Consider the following 26,198-nt stretch of genomic DNA (forward strand, 5'->3'; position numbering starts at 1 on the left):
CCGGTTTATTACCCCCGCACCTAACTCCCAGGGTCTGGCTGGGTGACGTCACGGCCCAGCAGGCTGACGCCACCGCCCCCCCCGTGTCCTTCCCGCAGTCCGTCGGTAGGTGGCGCCGCTCGGCCGCCCGCCCGGGGTGGCCCCCACCAGATATCATTGCCCTTTGAAGAAGGGCGTGGCCCGCCAGTGGCGCGCGGCGCCTTCTCGCGAGAGCGGCGCAGCGGGTGAAGATGGCGGCGGCGGCGGCGGCGGCGCCGGCAGCCGCGGTTGGAGTGGCTGCTCCCGCGGCAGAGGGTGCGGAGCCCGCCCCGGACCCACCCGCCGCGGAACCTCCGGCACCGCCCGAGCCGGGCGCTACCGACGCCGAGACCGGGTATGCCTCTGTCTGCCCGCGGTGCCCGGCCGCGCCGGCGCAGGCCTAAGCCCCCCCCCCCCCCCCAAGCACGCGCAGCCCTGGGAACCGTGAGGGTTAGGGGGGGCGGGGGGGGCGCTCCCCCGTTACCTTGGAAACCGTGAGGGGAGCGGGGGTCCCGTCCCCCCCCCCGGGAAGCCTCGGGGATCCGGGTGGTCCTTCTGCCCCAGCCGCACGGGGGTGCCCCGGCCCGTGTTGCCCGGGAAGGCCCGGTGCCGCGGTAACGGCAGGGCCGAGGTGGGGGCTGCTCTCGGGAACTCGTTTCTGCTCTCGCAGGGGGGATGCCGCCCTGGTCGATGTCGCCACAGCTCTGGAGACAGAGTCTGCCAGCGGAAAGGACCCCCTGGTAGGTGGCTGCGGGCAGCCGGGGCTCGCTGGGGGAGGCCAGTGCACGGGGTGGGTTCTGCGGAGCTGGGGCAGGTAGAAAGTGAGAGCTCCCGAAGGTGAGGGTGCTGCCTCTCGCCGAGGGTGCTGCCTCTCGCCGAGGGTGCTGCCTCTCGCCGCAATTTGTCCCTGCGGCACAGCTGCCTGTCGTGTGAGCCTGTGTGTGTCTGTGAGAGCTGGGGATCCCGGAGCTGGAAGTTGTCCTTCTCTCCTGGGCGATCCTAGGGAATTGTCCTTCTCTCCATGGCAAGCTGAGTTTGGGGCTTCTCCTGGGGATACCTGTTCACCAGGCTGCTAATCCTCTCCCTTCTCCCATTCGGGTTTTTCTTCGCCTCACCACCAGCAGAATTTCCCAAAGGATTCTTAGTTGGTAGCGATCTAGTGCCTTTGCACAGGTAGTGGGGAGATGCAAAGGTGTAAGGTAGCCACGGGCTGTACGTGGCCTTGAAAAAGGGCAAATGTCAAATTTTTTTTCAGAAGAGAAAATGTTTCTGTTTAACAAATAGATGCTGGCAATGCCTGATGTGTTAGGGCTAATGAGCATCCTCAGTTTTCCAAGGTTACTAAGTCAGGGGTAAGACAAAGGCATAGAAGGGGAAAAAGTAGTTATTCAAAAAACAAAATCCGAACACATTCCTGTGGTTCAGATGAGAAGGACTTTCCATCTTACTGGCTCCAGTTTTAGTTCTTTAAAGAACTATTTTGAAAATTAAATCCTTGCCCATCTGACTAGTTTTAACTAAGTGAATCTGCAGAATAGTTCCAGCTCACTCACAGCATGGCTGTCTATTGGGGGGGGGGGGGGAAATTCCCTCTAAATTCTCCTATCTTGACAGGTTACTGCACAAAACTTCTTTCCTGTCTGATTCAGTCAATCTTTAAGGCAGTCCAAGTTTGATCTGCTCTGGTTGTAGGAAGCTGCCGGGGACAACTCTGAGGTTTTGGATGCTCAGGCAGGCTCGGTGGATGAAGAGAACGGACGGCAGCTTGGAGAGATAGAGCTGCAGTGTGGAATTTGTACAAAGTGGTTCACAGCAGACACGTTTGGCATCGATACCACGTACGTAAATTCTGCTTAATGCTGGCCGCGAAACTTTGGTTAGCAAAAATGGAAGTGCTTAGAGGGTACGTTCCCACAGACCAGGACCTGGGTCCTTGGACACTTGGAAACCTGTGTGTGGTGTAAATAACAAAAGCTTTACCCAGCGCCATGGGAAGTGTTCGTGTTTGTACTTTTCAACTTTAAAAAGTCTTTGCCCAGACCTCAGGACTGTCAGAGCTGCCCTTGGATGTACCACCTCAGGGGCACGTAGCCTTGTTTGAAAAGCAGGGGGGGGCTTCAACAGACATTTTCAGCTGGCGTCAACAAAAGATAAAATCTTCCTGTTGGTGGAAAGTAAATTCAGCTTGCTTTCTAGAGCCTATGTGGGACTGACTTTAGAATTCTTAAAAACTCAACATGTTTGGTTGTATTGTGTCCCTAAAAAGTACTCTAGACTTCCAGTTAAAATTAATTCATTAACTCAGGTGGAGCTCCTTGTCCAGAGCTTCTGGATTGTTGTCTCTTATTTTGCTGAATGAATTTCAGGACTTCTCTAAAACAAGATGATGACACTTAACTTGCTTCGATTTTTCTGAAGAGCTTCGTCGCTTTTCTCAGTGCCCTTGGTAAAACTAATTTGATGAAAAGATAAGATGTTTCTGGTTTTGGAGAGAGAATAATTATTTTCTTACCCTGATGTAGTCAAGAATAATTAATTTCGTAACCTGATGTAGCAAGGCATGCACCAGAACTTACAAATCGGTGTGCTCTTTTCCAGATCATGTCTGCCCTTCATGACCAACTACAGTTTCCATTGCAATGTTTGCCATCACAGTGGGAACACGTATTTCTTAAGAAAACAAGCAAGTAAGTATAAAAGCACTCTCATTTGAAATTTTGTGCAAGGCAATCCTAGAGGCTTCACTTTGTCTAAAGTCGGTGGGAGGACTCTGCTGAAACTTTCCCAAAATGACCCAAAAAAATCCAGTATCAACAACAAGCGTGTGCGGCTTTTTCTAAAAATGTTTTGCTACTAACTTAAGATGGTGAAAATCTTCTGTTTAGTGAGGGCTGCTGGGTTAGGACAGAACTTGTGAGGGTTTTACTGTTACTCAAGATAACGGGGATGCTGCGTGTTTAGTAATCGCTGTATATGTGAGGATGTTTGATCTTCCCTGTGAAGTGTAACTCCAGCTCTGGTATTTTTTTGTTTTTAAGATCTCAAGGAAATGTGCCTTAGTGCTCTGGCCAACTTAACGTGGCAGTCGAGGACACAAGATGAGCACCCAAAAACTATGTTCTCAAAAGATAAGGTATGTATGGCTGTTGTAAAAATCATCGTGGTTTTACGTAAGCTATGATTTCAGTGAAGAGCCAGTTCAAATAGTGGCAGTGAGACTTTCAGAGCCACACTGTTAAGACTCAATTTTTATTTTTTATTTTACAGGATATTATCCCATTTATTGATAAATACTGGGAGTGTATGACAACGCGACAGAGACCTGGGAAGATGACTTGGCCAAACAATATTGTCAAAACTATGGTAAGTATTAGGAATTAAATTCCTAGGGGATTTTCTGGGAATGGTACGGTTGTTTGCTGAGGTCTGGACTTAGAGCTAAATGGTGAAGATTCTAATGCTTCTTACGTAGTTGATATATACACTATGCATTAATAGTAAATACTATGATTTAAACACTTGTTAATGAACTTTGTATGATCTTACCCTATGTAACTTAAACTCCTCCTCTATTTTAGTGTAAAGAAAGAGATGTATTCTTGGTGAAGGAGCATCCGGACCCAGGGAGTAAAGACCCAGAAGAAGATTACCCCAAGTTTGGACTCCTAGACCAAGTATGTAATCAGAGGTGGAAGGGAAGCGCGCCGTGGGGATGGGAGGAAGTGGTGGGGGCTCTTTTTGCTGGTGTCAAATGAGCAAAACTTAGCCAAGTCTCAGTGCGAGCCTGTGTTGTGCCAAGCGACGTGTTGGCGTCCTCCAGCATCTGGAAGTGCCGTGTTCAGGCTTTGAGTCGTAAGTTTGACTGAGTGTATACATCAGATTTTTTTTATCTCCTTCAGGATCTTGCCAATATTGGTCCCGCATATGATAACCAGAAACAGAACAACGCTGTGTCGACGAGCGGAAGCTTAAATGGCAAGTTCTTTAATTGGGTGGTTTTTGAATATTTGGGACTAAGCTGTGTTTTCTCAGCCCTGTAGTTGGGCATCTGTGCAGTTACGTCAGTTGAGATGCTGCAGTTAAACCTGTTGTGTGAACTGAGGTTATGCTTATTATGTGCAAAATATGTTCAGGTAGTCTCACCGTGCCTCTATAGAGAGATAAATGAATTCTACCTTCTTGTGAAGGTTCGACTTTGATCTTCATGGCAGCCAACTACATCACGATGCTTGCAAGAAAGCTGAGCTCTCAATTTTCTTCCATAATGATTTTAGTTTACCTGCTTGTATTAGATTTCCCATTTCCCTTGCTCTGAGGCTTGAAAGTAGTTGGGGAAGGTACGTGTACTGTTCTGCCTTGTAATCACTGCTTGTGTTTTACTGTTGTTGCTTTTTGGGGAATGACAGCTGTCTAACGACTTTGCCTAAGGCGTTGGGATTACTTATGGTAATCTTACTGCAGTAATATTAACTGCCGACGAGATTTCTTTGTGCACAAGGCTACAGCATTCCGTATTAAGCACATTCAAATAGTACCTAACAGGAGGCGTTTGGGGCTTTTTCAAACAGGGTTATAGATATCTAAGGTAGCATTGTCTCTATTTCACGCACTGGTTGTTTTTTCTTTAATTTCTGGAAGATTGACAAACGTGGTGCCACTTCTGTTCTTACAGGTGGAGCCTCTTTGGGAGGTGAATATTTACCTTTCAGCTTCTAAAACTTAAGTATTATTGTTTGCAAAGCTTTTTTGCTCAATTGGCTTAGAAGCTAAAGTCAATTAAAAATCAAAAGCGTGCCCTCATGTGATTGCAATAATACTTTAATATAAAACAACAATTTCACTTTTTAATCTGTAGCAGTTAGAAGCTTTTAATTATCATATTCTGCCCCACTTGACTGGTTTAAAGTTTTATTTTCATTTATGTTTGTTTTTACTTTGTATGATTTGGCCTGATATTGTTGTAGTTTTAAATCTTAATGCCTGAATAAACAGTCTGAATCTGTGAACTGGTATGATATTCTGATTAGGTAAACAAGTGACGACAAACTGGAGAGCCTAAATATTTATGTGCGCTAAAACTAGCAAGTGCAGCTGAGATCAAGTCATGTTTGTGCAGAATATGGTATTCCTTCAACGGTTTGAATCCCTTACGCCGTTAGGGGAATGCTGATAATTTAAAAGCTGACTATATTTTTAGCTACAACACAGTATGTGTTTCGTAAAGGTGTTTATCTACAGTACATAAAAATTCTATAGTTTTCTTTGTAAATCAACAGTGATCTCTTTCGAAATAGCGTACTGGTAATTGAGTGCTGTAATATGAAATGATACGCTGTTCAGTCATAGTGCTGATTTTGATAACACTGAAGAGAAACACCTCTATTGCTTTTCATTTTTCCTCAACTTAGGTGTATTTTTATTTTATAGATGGAAATTTAATGTTAAGTGCTTATTGCTTATTGGTGTCAGAGTGTTTCTCCAGCGTAGTGTGTCACTGCAATGGTGACTTTGCTTAAAATCAGTTAGTGTGTGCTCTAGGTTGGGTTTTCTGCTACTCCTCAGAAAGAAATTTGAACTGTGACTGGAATCTCCATGAAAGCCAATAAAAATGCTTTTGAAGCAGATCGTGATGCTGTTGTCTGTAGATCTTTTGATGACAGAAAAGATTCTTAGTTGTCACCTTAAACGTTTGAGCTGAACTCATTTTGTTACTAAATCTCACTTAGCTTCCTTCCACTGTAAATTTAGATATTTCAAAAGTTGACTAGAAGCTTCATTAAAGTTCTGGATTTTGCTATGCTCATTTTCAATAATGTTTTCAAGTGTGATTGTGGAAGAAGGTACTTGAACTCATGAACTGGTTTTAATTTGGCTTTTTCTGCCCCTTTACTGTTCATGGAGATTCCGTGCTCACAGGTGCTCTCTGATCATCAGCTGTTTAATAACTCCTGGTTTCTGTGTTTAGGGGGAATTGCTGCAGGAGGCAGTGGGAAGGGACGGGGAGCAAAGCGCAAGCAGCAGGACGGAGGGACCACGGGAACAGCCAAGAAAACCAGAAGGTAAGAGGAAAGATGATGTGGTGGCACACTGATGAGCACCTATAGCAAGGCGTTGTATGCTACTCAGAGGGACAGCTCTACTTCTGATGCCTTAAGCTGCCTCCTGTCTGTCCCTGCCCTTGGTAGATGCATGGGGAATCGTGCTGTAGCCCTGTGATGTTATAGACAGGTCGCATGCTAGAAATTATTTGAAACAGAGGAGTATATGTTCATTTTGCACCCACTGTTTTGGAAGCAAAGCGATGTGCATCCCCTGAGCACTGTTGTCCTGGGCCGACTTGTTACTGAACCATAGCTGCCGTGAGATGCCAACCTGTTGTTTTTGTGTTTCACAGCGACCCTTTGTTTTCCGCCCAGCGCCTACCACCCCACGGTTATCCTTTGGAACACCCCTTTAATAAAGATGGATACCGTTACATCTTGGCTGAGCCTGACCCCCATGCACCTGACCCTGAAAAACTGGAACTAGACTGTTGGGCAGGAAAGCCTATTCCTGGGGACCTCTACAGAGCCTGCCTGTATGAACGTGTCCTCCTAGCGCTGCATGACCGAGGTACGGAGCTTGCTAATCCTGTGCACATTGTATAGCCGGCTTTTCTTATGAGGGGCCATCTTCTGTAACCTCATGCTACCGGTTATTGACGTTTTGGACATCATTCTTTAAAAGGTGCAAATGTTAAATCCACTTCTGTGTGTTCGCTTGCCTTTTGACGTTACCACACATTAGAAATCACAAATGAACTGCTTGTATCTTCTCTCATCTACCGCAGCTCCTCAATTAAAGATTTCGGATGACAGACTGACCGTTATTGGCGAGAAAGGCTATTCGATGGTACGAGCCTCGCATGGAGTGCGGAAAGGAGCGTGGTACTTTGAAATATCCATGGATGAGATGCCTCCAGACACAGCTGCCAGATTAGGCTGGTCACAGCCCCTGGGTAAATAATTTAACCAAGTATTTCTTAGCAGTGGATTCCAACTGGTTCCTGTATTTCTTTCCCCAGTGATTTAGACTAGGGAGGGTAAGTCATGTTCAGCTTGCCCACTTCTTCGCTGCTTTTCCTAAGGGGAAACTCCTTCTGCAGGTGATCTAAACTGTGCAGAACCGCAGCATGGGTGGACCCTTTATGCCGTTGCATGCTTGGCCTTGTCTTAACTCTGTAGTCAATGCATTTGTACTAAGGGCAGTTGTTATTTGTTAACTGGATGTCATTCCTGTTCCAAAGCTTGAAGCGGGATGCACAGAGGTGCTCCTGATCCGCTGTGTTATGTTCATGAAGAAACGTTGGTTTCTGCAGGGAACCTCCAGGCGCCTCTGGGATACGACAAGTTCAGTTACTCCTGGCGCAGCAAAAAGGGAACGAAGTTTCACCAGTCGATAGGGAAACACTACTCATCTGGCTACGGACAGGGTGATATCCTGGGATTTTACATCAGTCTTCCAGAAGATACTGAGACTGCCAAATCACTGCCTGACACTTACAAAGATAAGGTGAGGTGTGGAGTTCGTTATCGGAGTAAGTGTTGGCTAGGAGGACAAGTGGAAAATGGGTTGCTCTAGCCTTGCATTTGCCCCCTTTGAGTGCCCCCTTTCCATCCTGCTGCTGGGTACCACTGTGGCTCATAGCAGAGAGGTCCAAAGCATTAACCTCGAGAAAACAACATATCCAGAACCACCCAGAGGTTCTGTGAGGGAAGACTCTGCACAGGCTAGATTGCCCACATCTGGTTTCATCTTCTCTTCCCCTCCTGGTTCTCAAATAGTTGAGTTGTGTGAAGCATTCTTAATGGGGACTCTGACCCCAGAGCAGGGCTCCCGTAAGTCTGCCGTTCTTTAATACATCACTAAAGGTAACAGGTTTTCTGGCTTGCTTCTGAAGTGGTTGTTTTCTAATATTTCAGGCTTTGATCAAATTCAAAAGCTACTTGTACTTTGAAGAGAAGGACTTTGTGGACAAAGCAGAGAAGAGCCTGAAGCAAGCACCCGGGAGCCAGGTAAGTCAAGCACTGGTAGGTGGAGGGTGCATAACTTCAGGAAGAGTGGGAAGCCTGCTGAGAGTGGTTTATTGTATGTATTAATCACTTGCATTTAATGAGCACAAAGGGAGGCTGATCATTAGTTCTTCATCAAGAACAAGAATGCTTTTATTAAAGCAACAATAAACGTGAACTTAACAAATCGGCTACGCCCTTTGCTTGTAAAGTTACTGCTGTCGCTTGAGTGCTTGAGTAATTGTCTGGCGTCAGGTAAAGGGGAGCGTAGGTTAAGCTGCTTCTTGAGGATTACTTTGTAGTTCACAAGTAAGGCCATAAAAGTTAGCATCAATGGGGAAAAAAACCCTCTTCATTTTTCTTTTTAGATAATATTCTTCAAGAATGGTGCCAGCCAAGGAATTGCCTTTAAAGACATCTTTGAAGGAGTTTATTTTCCTGCTATTTCTTTGTACAAAGGCTGCACGGTAAGTAACATATCTTTTGAAAGATAATTTCTAAGTCCATCATAGTTTTAGTAATGCATAGTTTTAGAATGTGGGCACTCCAGGAGCGTGTCAAGGATGTGAAGAGGAAAGACGGGAATTGTTTTAGTGAAGCGACTCTGGAACAATGCTGTTACTCCCTTGCGTGATTTACTTCATCAAGCTGTTGAACGAACGCTCTCCTTTCAGGCCAAAGATTGTTTGTTCATGGGGTCTTGCACAGGGTGTGGGTAGGCACAGGAGTAGGAGGGGGTGGGAATGAGGACTGTAGAAATTTGCCTGGGTTTTTTTGGATCTAATGACAAGTATATCTTCCACAGGTTTCTATAAACTTTGGGCCATATTTCAAGTATCCACCTAGGGATGTCACTTACCGCCCGGTAAGTAATAACTGAAGCTTTTTACCCCCTGCTTTGCAATAGCCTCACAGTATTTAAACAAAAGGTGGTTGAGATTTTGTTGTGGCGGGAGTTGATCTAGACCAAGCCTGTATCTGTCCTCTTCAGTCTTTGTACTTTGGACAGAGTAACCAAAAGGATTGTATTTAAAAATATAGCCTAACATATAACTTAGCTACATTTTAACTAAATAGTAAATGCTGTCTTGTTCCTCCTGACACATTATAAAGTCCCTTTTCTTGCCTGTGTTAGCCTCTTTTATCAGTAAGAGGGCTGAATTCTTGTTTAAGGAAACAATTGGGAATTTCCCACCCCCCCGATGTTTTTGGGAGGGAAACAGTCCTGGAACGCCGCTGTACCCTTTGTCCGGAGCCTGTACTTCAGGACTGGAGCTAACTGTCTGCCTGTCCCTTTGCAGATGAGCGACATGGGCTGGGGAGCTGTTGTCGAGCACACGCTGGCAGATGTCCTCTACCATGTAGAGACAGAAGTTGATGGAAGACGAAGCCCACCCTGGGAGCCATAAACGAAGCAGGCGGCGCAGCATTAACGAGAAGGACAGCGGGTATCCAGTCAAGTGGTTTTTATTCTAGAGGAACATGCATCACTCGGAACAATCAGCCAACAAGCCAACACGCTGAAGCCCTTGATGGCAGGTGCTGTGTGTATTTGTTACCTGCTGAAGAGTCCACGCTCTACCACTACGCTGGCGTCTAAGTGAATGCAGTTCTAGTATGTATCGTGCTATTTGTGGGCATCTTTCGGAGTCTTCAGTACCCTTTACAGTGTAGCTAGCCGAAGAAGCAAGTATTGTGTTGAGAGAACTTCTCATGTGCTGTACCTGGGTTGTAATGGTCAGCTCTTCAGTGAGAGCAGGCTGTAGTTGGACCGTCCTGCTGTACGTACACTTGCAGAAGCAATACTGACACTTCCGCTCAGTTGTAAACAGCAGCTCCCAGCCAGGAGGATTGTGTTGTAACAAGACTACTGCATGTGAGACTGAAATTTGGGCTGCTGGCCAAACTGTATTTTTTTTTTTTTCCCCCCCACAAACTGGAAACCAGTTTAAAAAATAAAGCCTTTAACTTACTTTCAGTTTGTTTGGTTTTTTGTTTTGTTTTGGTTTTTTTTTACTTGAGACTTTTAATGAATAAGGTTTAAACTCAAAGAAGCTACGCTCTAGAGATCGCTCAAGCTGAAGATCTCCTGCTCACAGCATTGACAAGTTATCATTGCAGAGCTTTGAATGAATAAATAATTTGACACTTTGCGTGTGTCTGTACAGGAAAAATAAATTAAAGCTGATTCACTGGGGCAAGAAGGGAATCAAATTTTTAGGTAAGTGTGTGCTCTGTTTGTGTTTTGGGGGAAGGAGGGGAGTAAAATGTGTTTACCCCACTAAGCATGTGCTGGTCCTCCTGCCTTCCCAGCCCGGTGTCTGGGACTTCCTTAATAACTAATTAGCCCAGGCTTTTAATAGCAGACACCACTAATTAAAGCTTTATTTATTTATTGAAAGTGATTAGTGAGGGAGGTCACAGGGCCTGACTGGGCCAGCACATGCTCAGAGGAGCAAATGCAGGACTTGCTTTGAATTTCTGATGGAGCTGTCAGGTCCCTGCGCCCTCCCTCACTAGTCACTTTCAATAAATGAAGCTTTACTTATTTATTTATTGAAACTATGTATTAATTAGTGGTGTCTACTATTAAAGGCCTTGTCTAATCAGCACAGCCTGAAGTTAGACTGTGCCTGACTTACCCCAGGACAAGATTCCCTACTTTCCACCCCAACAATGAATTATTACATGCACGGTCAGCAGTTCACGGCCACGGTCTGGGCCAGGCGTTCCCGAAGGTGGTTGGCGAAGTCGACCTGCGTCTGGGACAGAACCTGGTTGATGATGGTCTTCGGCAGCCAGCCCTAGAGAGGAGCAGACGCGGGCTGTGAGTGGAACCTGCCTCGAACGCAAACCCTGCTTCTACTTGGAAAGATTGGCTGCAAAACTTACCTTCAGGTCAATGCTGAGGAGCCATATGAGCTTGGTTTGGGAAGGACTGCCGGCCAGCGGGCGCAGGATCATACACGTGGGACCGTTCTCCGCTCTGTAAGAGGACGGGAGGGCACGCATTAGAAAGCAACGTCTGACTTCACCTCAAAATTCCAGCTGTGCTGAAGCACTTTGTGAACTGCGGTTCCTGCTACTGTGACAAAGCTAATTACTCTGAGCCCATACTGAGAGCTGGTGTGTGAATATGACGCAGTAACCACCCTGTAGGTGAATGCAAGAGGCGATTACCTTATAAATCCTTCCTGTTCCGGCATAGCTCCGTATTTTGTGGCCATGCCGGCCAGGACGCAGGTGGAGCCACGTCTCTTAGAGCAGCGGACGCTCACGAAGTCCCGCGGTCCGACAATGTTACCGGGGGTAGTGGCTGCCTTCTCATGGGTGATCACTGTGTCCTTCCCAATCTTCTGGAGAATCTGGACAGTTCAGAATTAAAATGTTAATTTGAGGTATTTACTGCAAATACGGCTAAAAGCTAGCTTTGATTACTGTGTGTGATTACTCTTAGAAAAACTCAATGCTTATAGTGAGGAAAAATTGCAACCACGTGCTTCATCCCAGAATACAGAACATTAGTTTGCAATGCCTCAACAGGGAAGGTATGGCTCTTACTCCAGACAAGCTGTGGAATAACAAAACGCTCTTCCCTGCGCATGGGGGTACTGTGCTACTTCTCCTCCAGTAACAACAGAAATTTAACAGAGCTGGTGTGTTCCCTACGGAGTAAGTCCTCCCTCCGCAGCCACGCTGTTACCGACTCACTTCTGCTGCGGCAGCAATGCCGTTACAAGCTCTACGTCTGCAGCAGGAAGCGGACAAGATAAAGTCTAGCTTCTCCCTTCCCAAACAATGGGTGGAAAACCGGCCGCGTCCCTGCTGTGACGGACAAAGCGATGCTTTGGTCCTTGTGACGGCCCTCGGAGCAGCGCGTATGTGTGGGACCAAGTCTGACGTGCCTGACCTTGACTTCTTTGACGCTGGGATTCCAGTCTCCCATCTGCTCCATGTTGTCCACCAGCTCAGTGTACACTGTGTCCAGGGGCTTGTCCACCACCACCTCGAGTCGGAAGACCTTGCCCACGTCCGGGAGCACCTTGCTCAGCACTTTGTCTCCGTTACCCTGGAGAGGGGAAGGCAGAATTAACATCACAAATATTTACAGGTGGACTGTGTCAGTCTGCTGCCAAGCAGAGCACCCACCATCACTGTCTCTGTCTTCCAGCCATCCTGGTCCCCGAGGATGCTGAGCGATTTCTGGAGGGCTTCCTCTCCTTGCTTGATGTAAGACATTTCCATCTCGCTGAAGGGCTTCTCCTCCAGCCTTGAGCCTGCATGGGATCAGACAAAAGCAGGAGTGAGCGTAGGAACACCGCACAGTTGACTAACACGTAGTAATGCCAGATAAGCTTTATCTACATCAAATACACTTCTCCGTGCCCATGGGCTGGAGAAATAAACTCAATTCCCACTGCTGGCCTGCCTTGGCTGCTTGTTTAGCAGAAGCACAGGGGATTCCTCCAACCGCTCTCCTGAGCCCCAACCCGTGACGGCCACCGCCACCACCACCCCGAGTGGCCAGACCCCGTCTGCCGGTCACTTACTGAGCAAGGAGCTCCTTCTGCGAACCTGGTTAATCCACGTGCTGGGGCCCGTGCTGCGGCAGGCGAGCTTGCTCAGCTCCTGGCTGATGGCGACAGCGGCTTGTCTTCTCAGACCTGCGAGCAGAGAGCGCATCACTCGCCAGCACCGGGCATTGCACTGCAGAGGGCTTGCTAGTTATGGGTTGGTTTTGGTTTTGGTTTTTCCAATTTAAACATATGACATATTGAACAAATTTCTGTTCCTGCCTTCGCTGGAGTCCCTACAGGCACAGGGAGCAGCCGACTGCCATTGCACTGCTCTGGGACAAAAGCTGTCTGAAACAAACCCAGGCTTTGCTCCAGGAATGGCAACGCAGCATGCGGGGAGCAGATGACAGCCGTAAAAATACCGAGGAGCATGTGGATACCCAGGAAAGGCCGTAGAAATGGAGTACAAGAATACAAAATCCTCACAGGCAGCGGGAGCGTTACCTACAGCTCCCCTCACGTGCAGCAGCGGCACGCAGCCCCCCTCACCCCCAGCAACAGGTCTGGCTGCAAAAAGGGTTGTGGAGACAATAAAACACGAAACCCAGAAAGCACCGTGGCATGTGGTGGGCACAGCATCCCCGGAGCCTCCAGCCTCCTCCCACCCCGTGAGCCCCGCTGGCGCTGCCCACCACAGGCAGCCCGTGGAGAGGGGCTCCCCCAGCCCCGCGTCCCGGCCCCCCCCGGCCCCTCACCGGTCATGTTGCGCAGGTGCCGGTAGGAGATGGCGGCGCAGAGCTTGAACGTGGCGGGCAGCATCTCCCCGGTCCAGACGGAGCTGTGGGCTGCGGGTGGGCGTCTCTGCAGCGAGGACTCCTCTGCTCCGGCCCTCCGGGCGCTCGGCCTTAAGTACGCCCGCTGAAGGATGCTGGCTTGTCAGCGGGGAGATAAGAGCCATCACTTACGGCAGGGCTCCCGGGGGGCCAAGGCCAGACCCGGCTCCTTGCGCATCTGCCGGGGGCTGCGGGTCAGCGCGTCCGGCGAGCAGATGCACGCGCAGGCGGGCACGTGCTCGTACAGCGCGCTGACACGGTGGAGCCTGGCCAGCCCCGTCCATGGTCCAGCCTTGGGGGGGGTGCAGGCAGGTCCCACAGCAGGATAAGGGCAGGAGACCGAGGCACAGCCTCCCCACCCGGCTTGCACGGTGCTTTGCGGGCAGTCGCAGTGCCCGGGACAAACCCCACGGTACCGCTGCCCCGCACTGATCATCAGCCATGGGTAATAACGGATAATAATCCATTCTGACAGGTAACAATGGATAATGGCGGATGACAACAGATAGTAATGGATAATGCTGGACACCACCATCTCACAGCACAACCATCCCAGAATCACGGGAGCCAGGCTCAGACCAAGCTCTGCTGAGGACACAAGACCTGGAGCAGCACGTTCCCCGCCCCCCCGCCATGCCAGGGACCAGACCCCACATGCGCCGGCACGTTAAAGCCCCGGTGCACGAGACCCAACCCTGCAGGCAGAGCAGGACCCCCTGGCACCGCTGGCACCCATGAACGCGTGTGGGACCGGTGGGCCCCAGGAACACCAGGGATGCTTTGTGCACATCACACCGACAGGAGCATTTTTGGACAGCACGCAGCCCACCCTTTTGCCCGCAGAGCCCCACACTAACAGCATTTCTTCTATATACGTCTTCTATATAGGGCTTTTCAGTCTATGTGTGTCTTTCAGCATATATAAAGCTGAATATTAAGCATATTAAGGCGCCGAGTCTGGGGCTGGGAACGAGGGACAGCCCCGTCCCTCCACCAAAGGCCAGTTTATCTGCCACGGGGCTGGGAGCGGTGGGCAACGGCAGAGCAGCGATAACACTCAAGGATAAAAATGACATTTCTGGGATGAGTTACGGCCCCAGAGACCAGCGCTCCCAAGAACCCGTGAATCACCAGCTGCTTCCTTTGACGTCAGCCCCTGCACCCTCCTGCGGGGAACCTGACCTTCCTCCCCGCTGTTGCAACAACTTGGCCAAGGGGGAGGTCAGCCGCTCGCTATGCCGGTGGCCCGGCCCCAGGGAGCCCCTCGCCTCCCCCAGCCTGCCCGCCAAGCCCCCCCCACCCCCCTGAGAGACGATTTGGGTCCTACCTGCCACCCAGGAATGGTCCCCCTGCTCCCCGGGATGGCTCCTCTCCATCACCCGGGCTGCTGTTCTCCATCACACCTCGATGGGCAATTAGATGGAGGTGCCAGCAGGACCAGGAGCAAGCCAAAAGCTGCTCTATCCCCTTCCCAAATGTTTACCGGGAAATCCCTGCCGCAGCCACGCTCCCGCTCGCCGACCAGTGCTGCAGCTCTGCGCAGACATGCTCCCCGGGGCCCCACTGCAGCTCCCCCCCTGCCCCCCCACTTCGTCCACCCGGTCCCCACATGTCTGCACACGGAGGGGAGGAAAAATCAGGAGGGGCTGAAATCCCCGAGCGCTGCCGGGAGCTCCCAACCCAGAGCTCGTACCAAACGCACACCCAGCACCGATGAGACCGCGGTGCCTGGGGAGAGCGGGTGAGACCCCCCCCCCCCGGCATGGTTTGTCACCCCTGGCCCCCCCCGCAGCCGGGGTGGCCCGAGCACCCCAGCCAGGGGACGCAGCAGCGGGGACCGGGGTGGCAGGGACACCCCCCGGCTGTGAACCAGCCGGGCCCGTTGTTATCCCAGACGGAGCAGCCACTCCGGGCACAAGGCCTCGGCACAAGGACACGCTGTTGTTTGGGAGAAGAACCAAAACAGCCCGGGCAGAGCCGCCCCTCCGGCTGCGGGCTGGGGTGGGGGGGGGCACAAGCCCCTCTGTGCCCCTGGGGAGGGGACAGTCACGCCGCACCGTGGTGCACGAGGTGAACACCCCGCACGGGCAGACCCCCAGCCTGCGGGAAGCTGTGCCAAAAAGGCACCCAGGACCCTCAGGAGGGTCTGTGTCACTGGGACACCCCCCCCACCCGCCCCCAGACCCTCACCAGCTCCTGATGGCACCTTGGCATCTCCCCTGGACGGCCCCGGGGGTCCCACGCCATGGCCGTGGGGACGGCGTGTGGGTCCCAGCACCCACCTCGAGCACCGAGAAGGTGCCTCTCTGTCGGGGCAGGAGGGACCACGGCTGGTCTGGCTGGCTGAGCACACGCGTGCTCTGGTACCACTCACTTGCGCGGGGCAGGATGAGGCCCCGGCTGCAGCTTGGACCCAGTCGGACCCTCGGCTGGCGATGCTGAGCCGGGCCCTGCTGAGCTGGGGGTACGAAGGGGGCACGGCCGCATCCAGCACACCAGCAAGGGGATACCCGGGCAGATGGCACAGCCCTGCCCCGGGATGGGCACCCAGCACCCTCCCACCCGTGTCCCATGGGGGCAGGAGCAGGGAGAGAAAACACCAGGGGAGGTAAAACAGCCAAGAAAGCCCCCACAGCCCCCCCGACCCCCATGAAATGCCCACCACGTCCCCATGCAAAGTCACCACACAGCTCTGTTTGCGGCTTTTAGCTTAAAAATGTACATCCGGGCGCTCAACGTACAAATATTTACAACTGTGTACAAATGTACAAAACGGGATCGAATGTAAACCAAAGGTGCTGGAGGCAGAGATTCACCGGGGTCCGAAGGTGAGGGGGCCCTGGGCACCCACAGCATGGCCCCCCCCCCCCGCCCCCAGCCCACGTGCGCTCCCCTTGCACCCCCCACGCACAGCGCCTGCCCTTTGCACGCCCACGTGCGCTGCCCCTTGCACGCCCACGTGCACTGCCTGCCCCTCGCACCCCCAGCCCCACAGGCGCTGTGCCCTTGTGCACCCCACCGGGGCAGGGCTGGGGCACCCCGAGGCTCCCTGAGCGGTCCCGTGAGGACGGAGGGAGCCCTCCCCCCTGCCCCCCCTATCCCATCCCATCCAGAATTTTTGGAGAAAAATTCACTTTTCTGAGCCCATTTCACATTGTGGTGGCCAGAGCAGGAGCGGGGAGGCTGTGTCCGCTCCGGGGAGGGGGCTCTGTTGGGGACACCCCATCCCTCCCACCACGGGGACCCCGCAGCACTGCCGGAGGGACCCGGGGAGCCAGGGGCACCCCCCGCTCCAAGGCTGCCTTTGTTTCTATTTGGGAAGCACAGATAAACCCGCAGCCTCCCCCCGCGCCCACAGAGGTCACGCACTGAGCCGGCGATAAGATAACGGGCTCAAACGCAGCAAAAATAGGTCCCTGCCCTGGCCCCTTCCCCTGGCAGCGGCTTGGGGGGGGGCGGGTGGGGGTGTCCTGCAGCAGGACCCCCCAAAAACAGGCTGGACACACCATGGGGCTGGGGGAAAGGGGCCGGGGAGCTGCCAGGGTTGGGGTCGGGCAGCCCCTGCTCCTGCCCCGTGCCCCTCCATCACTCCTGCCCGCCCGTGCCAGCATCCCGCTGCGCCTCCGGAGCATCCCCGGCCCGAGACAACCCTGAGAGGGCACAGGGTTCCTGGGGGCTGCCCGGCCCCCGCGACTCCCCCCGCCCCGGGATGGCGAGAGGGGTCAGGACGGTGCCGGTGCCGTGGCTCGGCCGGCGGAGTTGGCTGCGGGAGGTTGTGAGTTCACGGCGGCCAGGCGGGGGGCGTGGATGGTGGTGCCGATGCTGTAGTCAGCGGGCTGCAAAGGACAGACAGATGGCAAACAGTGAGCCAGGGGTTTCTCGGGGAGACCCCAGGGCATCCCTCGCCCTCCAAAATCCCCGTCTCTTACGTGGCGTCGAAAGAGCCTCTGCAGAAGGCTCCGCTTGGGGGGCTCGGGCAGCTGCCGCCAGTCCAGGTCGGGGGAGCGGGTCCCGCTGGGTCCGAACACGTTGAGGTCCTTGAAGCACTCGGTCTCGATCATCTGGGGGGGATCGGGTCACGGAGGAGACAGGCACAAGCAGCCCCGGCAGTGCTGCAGCAGGGCAGGACCCCCCCCGGTGCCACGCGCCCCCCCGTACCTCGTTCTGCCAGGGGATGGAGACGCTGCCGGTGGCGAACTTGGCGTAGAAATCGTTGTCGGTTTGGTCCAGGTTGACGCCCTTCACCGTTGAGAACTGCTCGATGTCCAGCACATCCTTACAATAAACCGCCCGGGGCTGCAGGAGCCAGAGAGCCTCAGCGGGGGGGACCGGGGCTCCCCTCCACAGCTGGTGCCCACCCCTGCCCTGTCCCTTACGTCCGGCACGAAGGAGGGTGTCATGATTCCAGCCTCCAGGCGCTTGAAGTTGATGGTCTTGAAGAAGGGATGGCGCTTCACCTCGTCCGCCCCATCGGCCCCGCAGCCCAGCCGCTGTTTGGGGTCCTTGGCCAGGAGCTGGGGAGGGGGACCGGAGGTCACGGCGGGGGGATGGAGCCAGCCCTGGCCCCACGGGGACCAGCCGCCCCCCAGCTCACCATCTTGCAGATGGCCTGAGCATCCTTGCTGAACTTGTCCGAGTAGGGTTCCTGGTCCTCCTGCACCCGCTTCTCCACCTCCTCCCGCTTCACCCGCTCCTTGCGGGCACGGAAGGGCGACTGCCCCTCGATCATCTCGTACACCAGGCAGCCCAGGCCCCACCAGTCGGGGCTGAAGGTGTAGCGCTCGTTGTTGATCACCTCCGGGGCTGCGAGGCACAGCCCTGAACCCGTCAGCGGCCAGGCATGCCGCGGCACAGGGACCCCTGGGCCACCCGGCCGGTGCAGCCCCCACGCTCACCCATGTAGCCGACGGTGCCCACGCGGCCACGGATGGTCTCGCCCTCGGGGATCTTGATAGCCAGCCCCAGGTCGGAGATCCTGATGTGGCCTGGGGCAGGGAGGGGGTTGAGGGCATCATCCCAGGGAAGGTGCCCTGCACGGAGAGCAGTGTCCCAGGGAAGGGCCACCCCAATCCCTGCACGTCGTCCCCAAAACACAGGCAGAGCCCCCCCGGGAGGCACGCAGAGACCCATCCCCAAAGCCAAGAGCATGGGCAGAGCCAGACCCAGTAGCTCCCTCCTCACCATCATCATCCAGCAGGATGTTCTCCGGCTTCAGGTCCCTGCAGGGACAGACGGATGGCTCAGCACAGAGCGGTCCCATCCAGCCGCCCTGCCGGCCCCGTGCCCCGCTCACCGGTAGACAATGCCCTCCTGGTGCAGATGCTGGAGCCCGCAGCAGATCTCCGCCGCGTAGAAGACCACGCGCTCGTCCTCGAAGCCGGGATTGCCCATGTTGTAGATGTGGAACTTGAGGTCGCCGCCATTCATGATGGTCAGCACCAGGCAGAGCGCGTCCTTCGTCTCGTAGGCGTACGCCAGGCTCACCTGTGTGCCCGCCCTGGCCGTCAGCGCCGGCCCCGGCCCCCCTCCCGCTCCCCAACCCCCAGGAGAGCGCGACACCCACCACGAACCGGCTGTTGACCTTCTCCAGGATCTGCTTCTCGTTCAGGGCCATCGCCTCCCCTTTCCGCTTCTTGATCCGCTTCTTCTCCAGCTTCTTGCAGGCATACATCTTCCCCGTGGCCCGCACCTGGCAGGCGCACACCTGGGGAGGAGCGGGGGGATGGCGATGGAGTGAGTCCCCACCAGCCCACTGTCACCCCCCCCCCCCCCACTTCCCATGGCTGTACCTCTCCAAAACCGCCCTTGCCCAGGATCCGGTACTGCCGAAACGTGTCCTTGGTGATCGACTGCCTGAAACACACAGCCCCGGGCACATCAGACCCGTCGTCCCCCGGACCCCCCCGCCAAGACCTCTTGGACCCCTCCAGACCCCCCACTCACCTCTCCAGGTACTTCCACTGCAGGAACCGGTCGAAATACATGCTGTCCCGGTAGTCGGCAAAGGGGTCGCCGCTCAGGTACTCGTGCAGGGGGCTGTGGGTGGGAGAGGGGACGGTCAGCATTGCCCGCAGCCCCCCCGGGACCCCTGTCCCCAGGGCCGGGCGCTCACCGCAGGCAGCTGCTGAAGAGGTCCTTGCAGGGGCTCTTCTCCAGGTCCTGCAGGCACCGGCTGGCGTGGGGCTGGCCGACCTCAGGCAGGAAATCTGGGGACTGCCGAGAGGAGCAGATGGATGCACACCCACGCCCCCGGTGCATCGCTCCTGCATCCCACCCGCGGGTGCCCGGAGAGCAGCGACGTGGCTCTGTGGCCAGTAAGGGACTCCCCGTGCCCCCCGCCGCTGCCCCGCTCCCATCCCAGCTTCACCCCGTCCCGCTCCGGGAAGAAAAGCCCCCCCAGGACTCACCTCCTGCTTGAGGAACCGGCCGATGATCTCCTCCCCCATCTCCTTCCGTTTCTCATCCGGGGAGAGCTCATAGTCCGCCTGGGATGCCCGGGGAGAGGAGGGTGCTGCAGACGGCGGCACCGGGCACGGCTCTGCCCTGCGCCCCCACCGAGCCCCCAACCTCCCCAAACCAGGCACGTCTGCCCCGGCCACGGGGCGAGGGACCCGTCTGCACGCGTGCCACGGGCAGCTGCCTGCACCGGGGGCTCACGGTGGTGCCGGCAGCCCGAGGGGGTCTCCCACAGGTAGGGGAGGGGGGCAGGGGAGCGGGCTGCCAGCCCCAGCCCCGCTGCAGCCCTAGTTATTCAAAAAGGGGGGAAAAGCCCGTCCTGTGAGAGCTCTACGAGCCGGCACAAGCAGCAGCCGCTGTACAGGCACGTGTCTCCCATTTAGCAGCCCCCACGGCTGTTGGGTCTCTGCACGCCCGAGAGGCTCCAGCTGCTCCCCCCGAGGCCCCCCCCCCCCGGGGAGCCCTGGAAAGCCGACCCCGCTGCTGACACAAACCGTGCGGCAACGGCAAACACGGATCATTTGATGATGCTCGTTGTTTCCCACGTGCCGGGGTAAACCCAGCGGCAGGCGTGCACGGATTCCGCCGCGGCGCTTGGAGCTTGCTGGGACAGAGAGCTCCCTTCCTCCGGCATGACCAGCAGCGCACTGGGATGGGGTGGTCTCTGCCTCCCCCGCAGCCCCCCGGTACCGCTCCGCAGCCCCTACCCCGGGGCTCCCGCTGCAAACCTGCTGCGGGACTCTGCAAAACCCCGACCGGCCCCATCCCGGGAAAATGCCTCTGCACGTCACCGTCCCTGAGCAGAGCCGGCGCGGTGGCATCCCGCGGGGTCCCTCACCACGGCGTCCAGGAAGCAGATGCAGCGCAGGAGCTCCGGCCGCGTCTCGCAGAACTGCCGGAAGAGCAGCCGGCCGATGGGCTGCTTCTGGCACAGGCTGCTGTAGTCCTGCTCTGCAAGGGAAGGCGGGACGTGCCACGCGCTGTGCCAAGCACACGCCGTGTCTGCAACCCGGTGCCGTGCCGGGACCCGTGAGCCAGTTCTGCCGGTTCCCAGCGCCCTCCCCGGCTCACCCAGGCCCTTCCGCAGCTCGTCGCACTGGCTGATGTGTGGGAACCGGAGGATCTCCCGCCACTTCTTGCTCCTGCCTTTCCGCTTGCCGCCACCTCCTGCAGCCGAGGGGGAGAGAGAGAAGAGGTCATGTCGGCAGGACGGGCACCGCGGCAGGACGGGCACCGCGGCAGGATGGGCACCGCGGCAGGATGGGCACCGCGGCCCCGGTCCGGCTGGCGACGGGGGAACGGGACGGCAGAGCCCCTGCCCTAGTCCTGCAGAGCCGCCCGGTTTGGGGTATCCCCCCATCCCCAAACCCCATCACCCACACAAGTACCCGCACACCGACAGCGCTGGGGCTTTGGGCAACTCTAAAGCCACGTGGGAAAACGCCCTCAGCCCTGGAGAGGGGCTCTGACCCCCGAGGGGACCCCTGCCCCAAACACCCGTGGGGATCCCCTGCTCCAGGGCAGGAACGGGATCCCCCTTGGCAGCACCCGGCGCCGGGGGAGGCTGAGCCCAGCGGGCGCAGGCTTCCTCCCCAAACAATGCCGCGGCCCCGTGTCGCTCCCTCCCGTAAACATCTGGTTTCCTTATCTCCCCACCGAGCCGCTCGTCCTGCAGCAGCCCGGCCTCTGCCTCCTCAGGGCTGGGGACTCTCCGAGGATGAGGAGGGGGCAGAGGGGATGGTCCCACAGCAGCAGCCGCTCGCGGGCAGATGCTTGGCATGTGAAGTCATCTCTGCAGGGACCTGACATCAGCGCGGCTCCGAGCTGGTGGCTGGCCAGCACCACCCGCCACCGGCCCCGGTGACGCCGAGGCGAGCCCGCGGGACGCTGCAGTGCTGGGCTCCGGCACAGCCGGCGTTTGGACCGGGCAGAGCTTCCTGCCATCATCGACTCGCTTCCTCCGGCAGGAATAGCCCCACGCCAGCCAGCGGAGCAGCTCGGCAGCGGGAAGGCGTGGGTCCCCGGGCACCCCGCTCACCCTGACACCGGCGGCACGGGGTCCCGAGCACTCGGCGCCCGAGGAAGAGGAGCAGCCGCTCCCCTCGCCCCGCGGTGCCCAGGCTGGACTCCCCCAGGCAGCTGGCACGGGGGTGATGCCCAGGCAAGGACCCTGGCCCGCCCCAGGACCCACCCGACACGGGTGGCCCAGGCAGCCCCCACCTCGCAGGGATGCTCAGAGGCTGCGGCTTCATGGCCCGGCTCAGCGGCACGCTGCCCACGCCATTCCCTCCCTGCCTCTTCCACAGGCTCTGCAGGGATCAGCCCCTGGCACCCCGCACCGCCCGACACTTTACGGCACTCCTTCCGAATTTCAACTTGTTTGCTGCAACAATAAACATAAATTAACGCTTGTCGCCTGCGCCCCAGTGCATCTCCCCCGGCTGAGCCCCGGGGACGTGCTCTCGGCCAGGCTCTGCCGGAGCTCGCTGCGGGCTGGGTGGGAAGGAGGGGAGCTGAGTGCACGGGGAGGCTCAAGCCAGAAGCATTTTGCCTCCACACAGGCTTTTGCTGCAGCATCCTCCTTCCCTGGTCCGGTCCCCCCTGCAGTGCGCCAGGCACGGCACAGCCAGGGCGAGCGGGGACGAGCACCGCGTCCCCAGCGCATGTCCAGAGCCCAGCACATCCCCCGGGTGAGGCTACACCAAAACCCACCCATGGCAGGGCCACCCCAGCTCCCACCTGGGCCCCTGGGTGAAGGGGGAGCGGCACTCGGAGTGGGACCCGCTCCTCCACTCGCAGGGTGCTCAGCCTGAGCAAAACCCATCCCGTTCCCTCCCCAGCACACCCACCACCACCGCCACCTCTCCCACCCCGGGTGGTGAACGCAGCGAGGGAACCTGAGCCGTGGGTCCCACCAGGACACGGAGCTAGAGCCTGTGCGAGACCTCAAGACCTCAAAGTAAAGGGGGAAAAGGAAATCGTATCATATACAATCCTTGCATTGAGCCGACACAAAACCCCCAGGGCAGGGGGAGCCCCAGCAAGTCCTCAGTCTGCTCCTGCCGCACACGGCTGCTCCCGGGGGTTTCAGCTCCCCCTTCTCATCCCAGAGCATCAGGCTGCACCCTACAGCCCTGGACCTGTGAAGTGGGACCCCCCGTGCCACAGTAGCCCAGGTGGCTTTCCATGCCGACCCGGACAAGAAGACATGGCTGCCATCTCCGCTGCAGGCAGCGTGCGCATCTGTGCAGGCAGCGCATGTGTCCCTGCAGGCAGAGCACCTGCGGGACGGGCAGGTGCAGGCACCGAGCCCCAACCCCAGCCCACAGCAGGGCAGGACCACCCCAGCCCACGTCCCCCCCACCACCCACAGCCCCCCTGCGGAAGCGGCCCTGCCCTCGCCTCGGCCGTGGCTTCCCAGGGTGGAGCCGGATCCCGGCGGAGCCGTGCGAAGGGCTGGCAGCCTTTCCTGGCCCGGTATGGGGCTGCAGGGAGGGCAGGGGGCCCGGGCATGGCCACCCCCCCACAGCATGGATCCCTCGGTGCTGGGAGCTGAGCACCGGCAGGGACGTGCTGGAGGCGTCCGGCCCTTCTCCCGCAGCATCCGCTGCAGGGTCAGGGCAGCCGGCAAAGAGGACAGGCAGGGAGCGGCCGGCAACCGTGCCGGGGCATCCCACCGTTGCCTTCTCCTTGCCCGTACATGCGAGAGCCAGTTGCCTGCCAGGCAGCGGGATGCAGCAGGAAAGATAAAATGAGAAATCGGCGCTCGCCTCAGCGCTGCTTCCCCCAAGTGAACCGTGCCGGGAACCCCCGTGAGGATGCTGCCACTGCCGAGCCGACCGCGGCAACCAGAAAAGCTGCTGGAAGCAAAACAAACCCATTCCTCAGCAGAAAGGAGCCCACGTTCCAAACGGCACGGCGCACGCGGGGAGGTGTGTTACACCAACAGAGCTGCCGGCAGCAAAAGCCCCACGGCTAGGCGGGAGCGCGTGTCCCCCCCAGATGCCCCATCACCAGCCGGTGTGCAGCGAGACGGCACCGATGCCCCGTGAGGTACGGACCCGGCTGCCCCCGCCCCGGTGAGCCATAAAAAGCCTTACTCACCTCCGCCTGTTATCTCCTCCTCCGCGCCCGCACGCTCCTGGGATTTTATCCCGGGCACTTCCGCGGGACAAGCCCTTCTGGCTCCCTGAGCTTTAGGAGCCCTCGGGGACACCAGCTCTCCCTCGAAAGCTCCGGTGGCACCAAGCCCAGGGAGTCTGGCTGGCCAGAGAGCCCTGCAGCCCTCCTCGGGCCAGGTGGGGGGGAGCAGCCCCCCCCCCCCCCCCGCACCTTTCGGGTGTGCAGCAGGAAGGGCCACGAGGCCAAAGCGAGGGGTCCCGCAGCAGAGCAACGCCCTTTCCAGGGGCACAGCAGGCGGCAGCAGCTCGGGGAGCCCCTCAAACAACAGAGACCCCGAACCCGCAGCCCAGCCTGGTGCTGGCACCCACCCACGCTGTGTCCAAATGCTGGGTCTCACAGTGCCTGTGCTATGGGACCACTGCTGCCAGCACCCCCAAAAGCGCCAGGGGCACAGGGCTGCTTGCCCAGGCCAAGCTCCCCCAGCACACCCCGGCCACCGAGGAATTTGGCCGAACGCAATTACAGGTGGCAGCAATGGCTGCTCCGGGGTGGACCTGTGCAAGCCCCCCACACCTCCCAGCATGAAGCTGGCCTGCGACCCCCAAACATGGGGACCCCCCAGCTACGGCCAGTGGGGTCTCAGCTTTCCGCTGAGGTGGCTCCAGTCCTCCCCATGCCGCCGAGGAGGGAAGCGGCCGCTCGGCCAGGACCCAGCCCTCGTCCCGCTCCGCTTCCCGGCTTCCGGCGCCTCTTGCAGCCGTCGCACACCGACATTAACCCGTTTGGCGCCCGTGACGACAGAGCCCCCCCCTCGTTCCCGAGGCCAAAACCGCCTTCTCCAGCTCTGGCTCGAAAGAGCTTTCGGCTCACGCGGGCAGGCGGCGTGCATCCCACGGGACAGGGGCAGGGTCCAGCCCTGGGAGCAGGGAGCACCGGTGCGATCGGTTCGGCTGCCCCAAGCTCCCAACACCAAACCTCTCCCTCCCCAGCGAAGGCACCGGCACCTCTCCAGCTCCTGCACGTGAGCTGACCCCACGGCGTCTCCAGCACTGCTAGAAGCGACCGCGAACAGGGGTTTCCAAAAAACCATGGGATCACCTCCGAGCCGCCCTGTCTCCCGCCTCGCCCGCAGGGCTGCGCCAGCACCGGTGGCTCTTGGGGCCGTTTGCTTTTCGGTCACAAAGGTTTAGCGACGAAGGCGCCGGTTTTCCAAAGGAAACGAAAAGCAAACAAAGGCGCCTGCGCTCCCCCGGGAGCCCGTGCCAAGCCCCGGTGCTGGAAGGGTGCGGACACACGCAGCTTTTTGGCCCCCCCCCCCCGGGCTTCACCCCAGCTGCCGGTGGGGCTCAAACTGGGGCGGTGGCACCAGCACCACCGCGACTCCACCGCTGCACCGGCAAGGCCGTGCTTTTCCTGGCAGCGCCCATTTCGCTCAGGCCTGCACCGAGCCATCCTGGCACCAGCAAAGTTTTGTTTGCGCGAGCCCTGTCCAAGCCAGACGCTCCTGCTGGCACGGACAGACGGACAGATGGACGGACAGAGCGGCTCTCGGCCGACCTGCGTCCTGAGCCCGGGGCATCTCAGCACATGCACCGTTTGGGGAAACGGCGCCTAAATCGCTTTTTAAATTCTCTGCCCCACGTCCCTGGGTCTGCAGGGTGGGTGGGACAGACGGACGGACGTGTCCCAGGGTGCCGGGTACAGCGGCGGGGCAGCCGTCCCCTCCCGGGGGCTCGGGGATGCCAACCGGGATGAGCCCACCCAGCCACCCACCACCCCGGACGGAGGGGTCCCGAGGTGCCCACGGAGGGGTACGTGGGGTGACCGGGGCCGAGGACGGCCGTGGGGAGGGGGATACAAGAAGGGTGCGTGGGGAGGGGAGCCGGGATGCAGCGTGGGAACGGGGACCGGGATGGGAGCGGGGAGCGGGATGCAGCCCGGGACGGGGACACGCGGTACCTTCGCGGGCCTTCAGCAGGACGGTGTTGGCCACGATGTTCTCCAGCTCCATGGCGCGGCGTGGGAGGGGAAGGGGGGGCAGCGGGCGGCGGAGCAGCCCCGCCGCCCGCACACCATGCCCGGCGCGGTGCTGCCCCGGCCCCGGCGGCGCGGGGCGGTCCGGGCACCTCCCGCCGCAACCGGCCGCCTCCGGGGGTGCGTCACCGCCGTGACGTCACGGGCCGCCCCCTGGCGTCACGGGC

General features: G+C 57.3%; 3 protein-coding genes across 10 annotated transcripts; 1 reads left to right on the forward strand and 2 right to left on the reverse strand.

Moving 5' to 3' along the window:
- Positions 1 to 207: 207 nt before the first annotated feature.
- ASH2L (ASH2 like, histone lysine methyltransferase complex subunit) lies at positions 208 to 10,042 on the forward strand. Of its 2 annotated transcripts, XM_054804337.1 has the most exons (17): positions 208 to 373; positions 689 to 758; positions 1,711 to 1,856; positions 2,617 to 2,705; positions 3,057 to 3,151; positions 3,286 to 3,381; positions 3,597 to 3,692; positions 3,918 to 3,993; positions 4,691 to 4,708; positions 5,984 to 6,077; positions 6,413 to 6,630; positions 6,848 to 7,015; positions 7,376 to 7,569; positions 7,980 to 8,072; positions 8,438 to 8,536; positions 8,875 to 8,934; positions 9,371 to 10,042. In XM_054804337.1, the coding sequence occupies exons 1-17, from the start codon at positions 231 to 233 to the stop codon at positions 9,476 to 9,478; spliced, it is 1,863 nt and encodes a 620-aa protein (XP_054660312.1). In that variant the 5' UTR covers positions 208 to 230; the 3' UTR covers positions 9,479 to 10,042. The 2 variants fall into 2 exon arrangements, with proteins under 2 accessions (XP_054660312.1, XP_054660313.1); XM_054804338.1 differs by lacking the exon at positions 4,691 to 4,708 and having other exon boundaries at positions 212 to 373.
- Positions 9,521 to 13,491, reverse strand: STAR (steroidogenic acute regulatory protein). The gene is made up of 7 exons (XM_054804340.1): positions 13,342 to 13,491; positions 12,620 to 12,733; positions 12,219 to 12,346; positions 11,980 to 12,138; positions 11,250 to 11,434; positions 10,962 to 11,055; positions 9,521 to 10,873 (listed from the first exon to the last, which is right to left on the reverse strand). The coding sequence occupies exons 1-7, from the start codon at positions 13,403 to 13,405 to the stop codon at positions 10,766 to 10,768; spliced, it is 852 nt and encodes a 283-aa protein (XP_054660315.1). The 5' UTR covers positions 13,406 to 13,491; the 3' UTR covers positions 9,521 to 10,765.
- A 2,623-nt stretch (positions 13,492 to 16,114) lies between these two features.
- LOC129196583 (G protein-coupled receptor kinase 5-like) lies at positions 16,115 to 26,139 on the reverse strand. Of its 7 annotated transcripts, none has more exons than XM_054804336.1 (16): positions 25,957 to 26,139; positions 20,947 to 21,042; positions 20,714 to 20,826; positions 19,827 to 19,904; positions 19,532 to 19,632; positions 19,363 to 19,455; positions 19,209 to 19,272; positions 18,983 to 19,123; positions 18,713 to 18,903; positions 18,601 to 18,638; positions 18,315 to 18,404; positions 18,014 to 18,222; positions 17,796 to 17,933; positions 17,578 to 17,715; positions 17,349 to 17,480; positions 16,115 to 17,255 (listed from the first exon to the last, which is right to left on the reverse strand). In XM_054804336.1, the coding sequence occupies exons 1-16, from the start codon at positions 26,006 to 26,008 to the stop codon at positions 17,142 to 17,144; spliced, it is 1,788 nt and encodes a 595-aa protein (XP_054660311.1). In that variant the 5' UTR covers positions 26,009 to 26,139; the 3' UTR covers positions 16,115 to 17,141. The 7 variants fall into 7 exon arrangements, with proteins under 7 accessions (XP_054660311.1, XP_054660310.1, XP_054660304.1 ...); XM_054804335.1 differs by having other exon boundaries at positions 19,827 to 19,903; positions 20,671 to 20,826; positions 25,957 to 26,137; XM_054804329.1 differs by lacking the exon at positions 25,957 to 26,139 and adding an exon at positions 23,980 to 24,732 and having other exon boundaries at positions 19,827 to 19,903; positions 20,671 to 20,826.
- Positions 26,140 to 26,198: the final 59 nt, after the last annotated feature.

This window comes from Grus americana, chromosome 26, assembly GCF_028858705.1.
Source record: "Grus americana isolate bGruAme1 chromosome 26, bGruAme1.mat, whole genome shotgun sequence".
NCBI classification, from domain to species: domain Eukaryota; kingdom Metazoa; phylum Chordata; class Aves; order Gruiformes; family Gruidae; genus Grus; species Grus americana.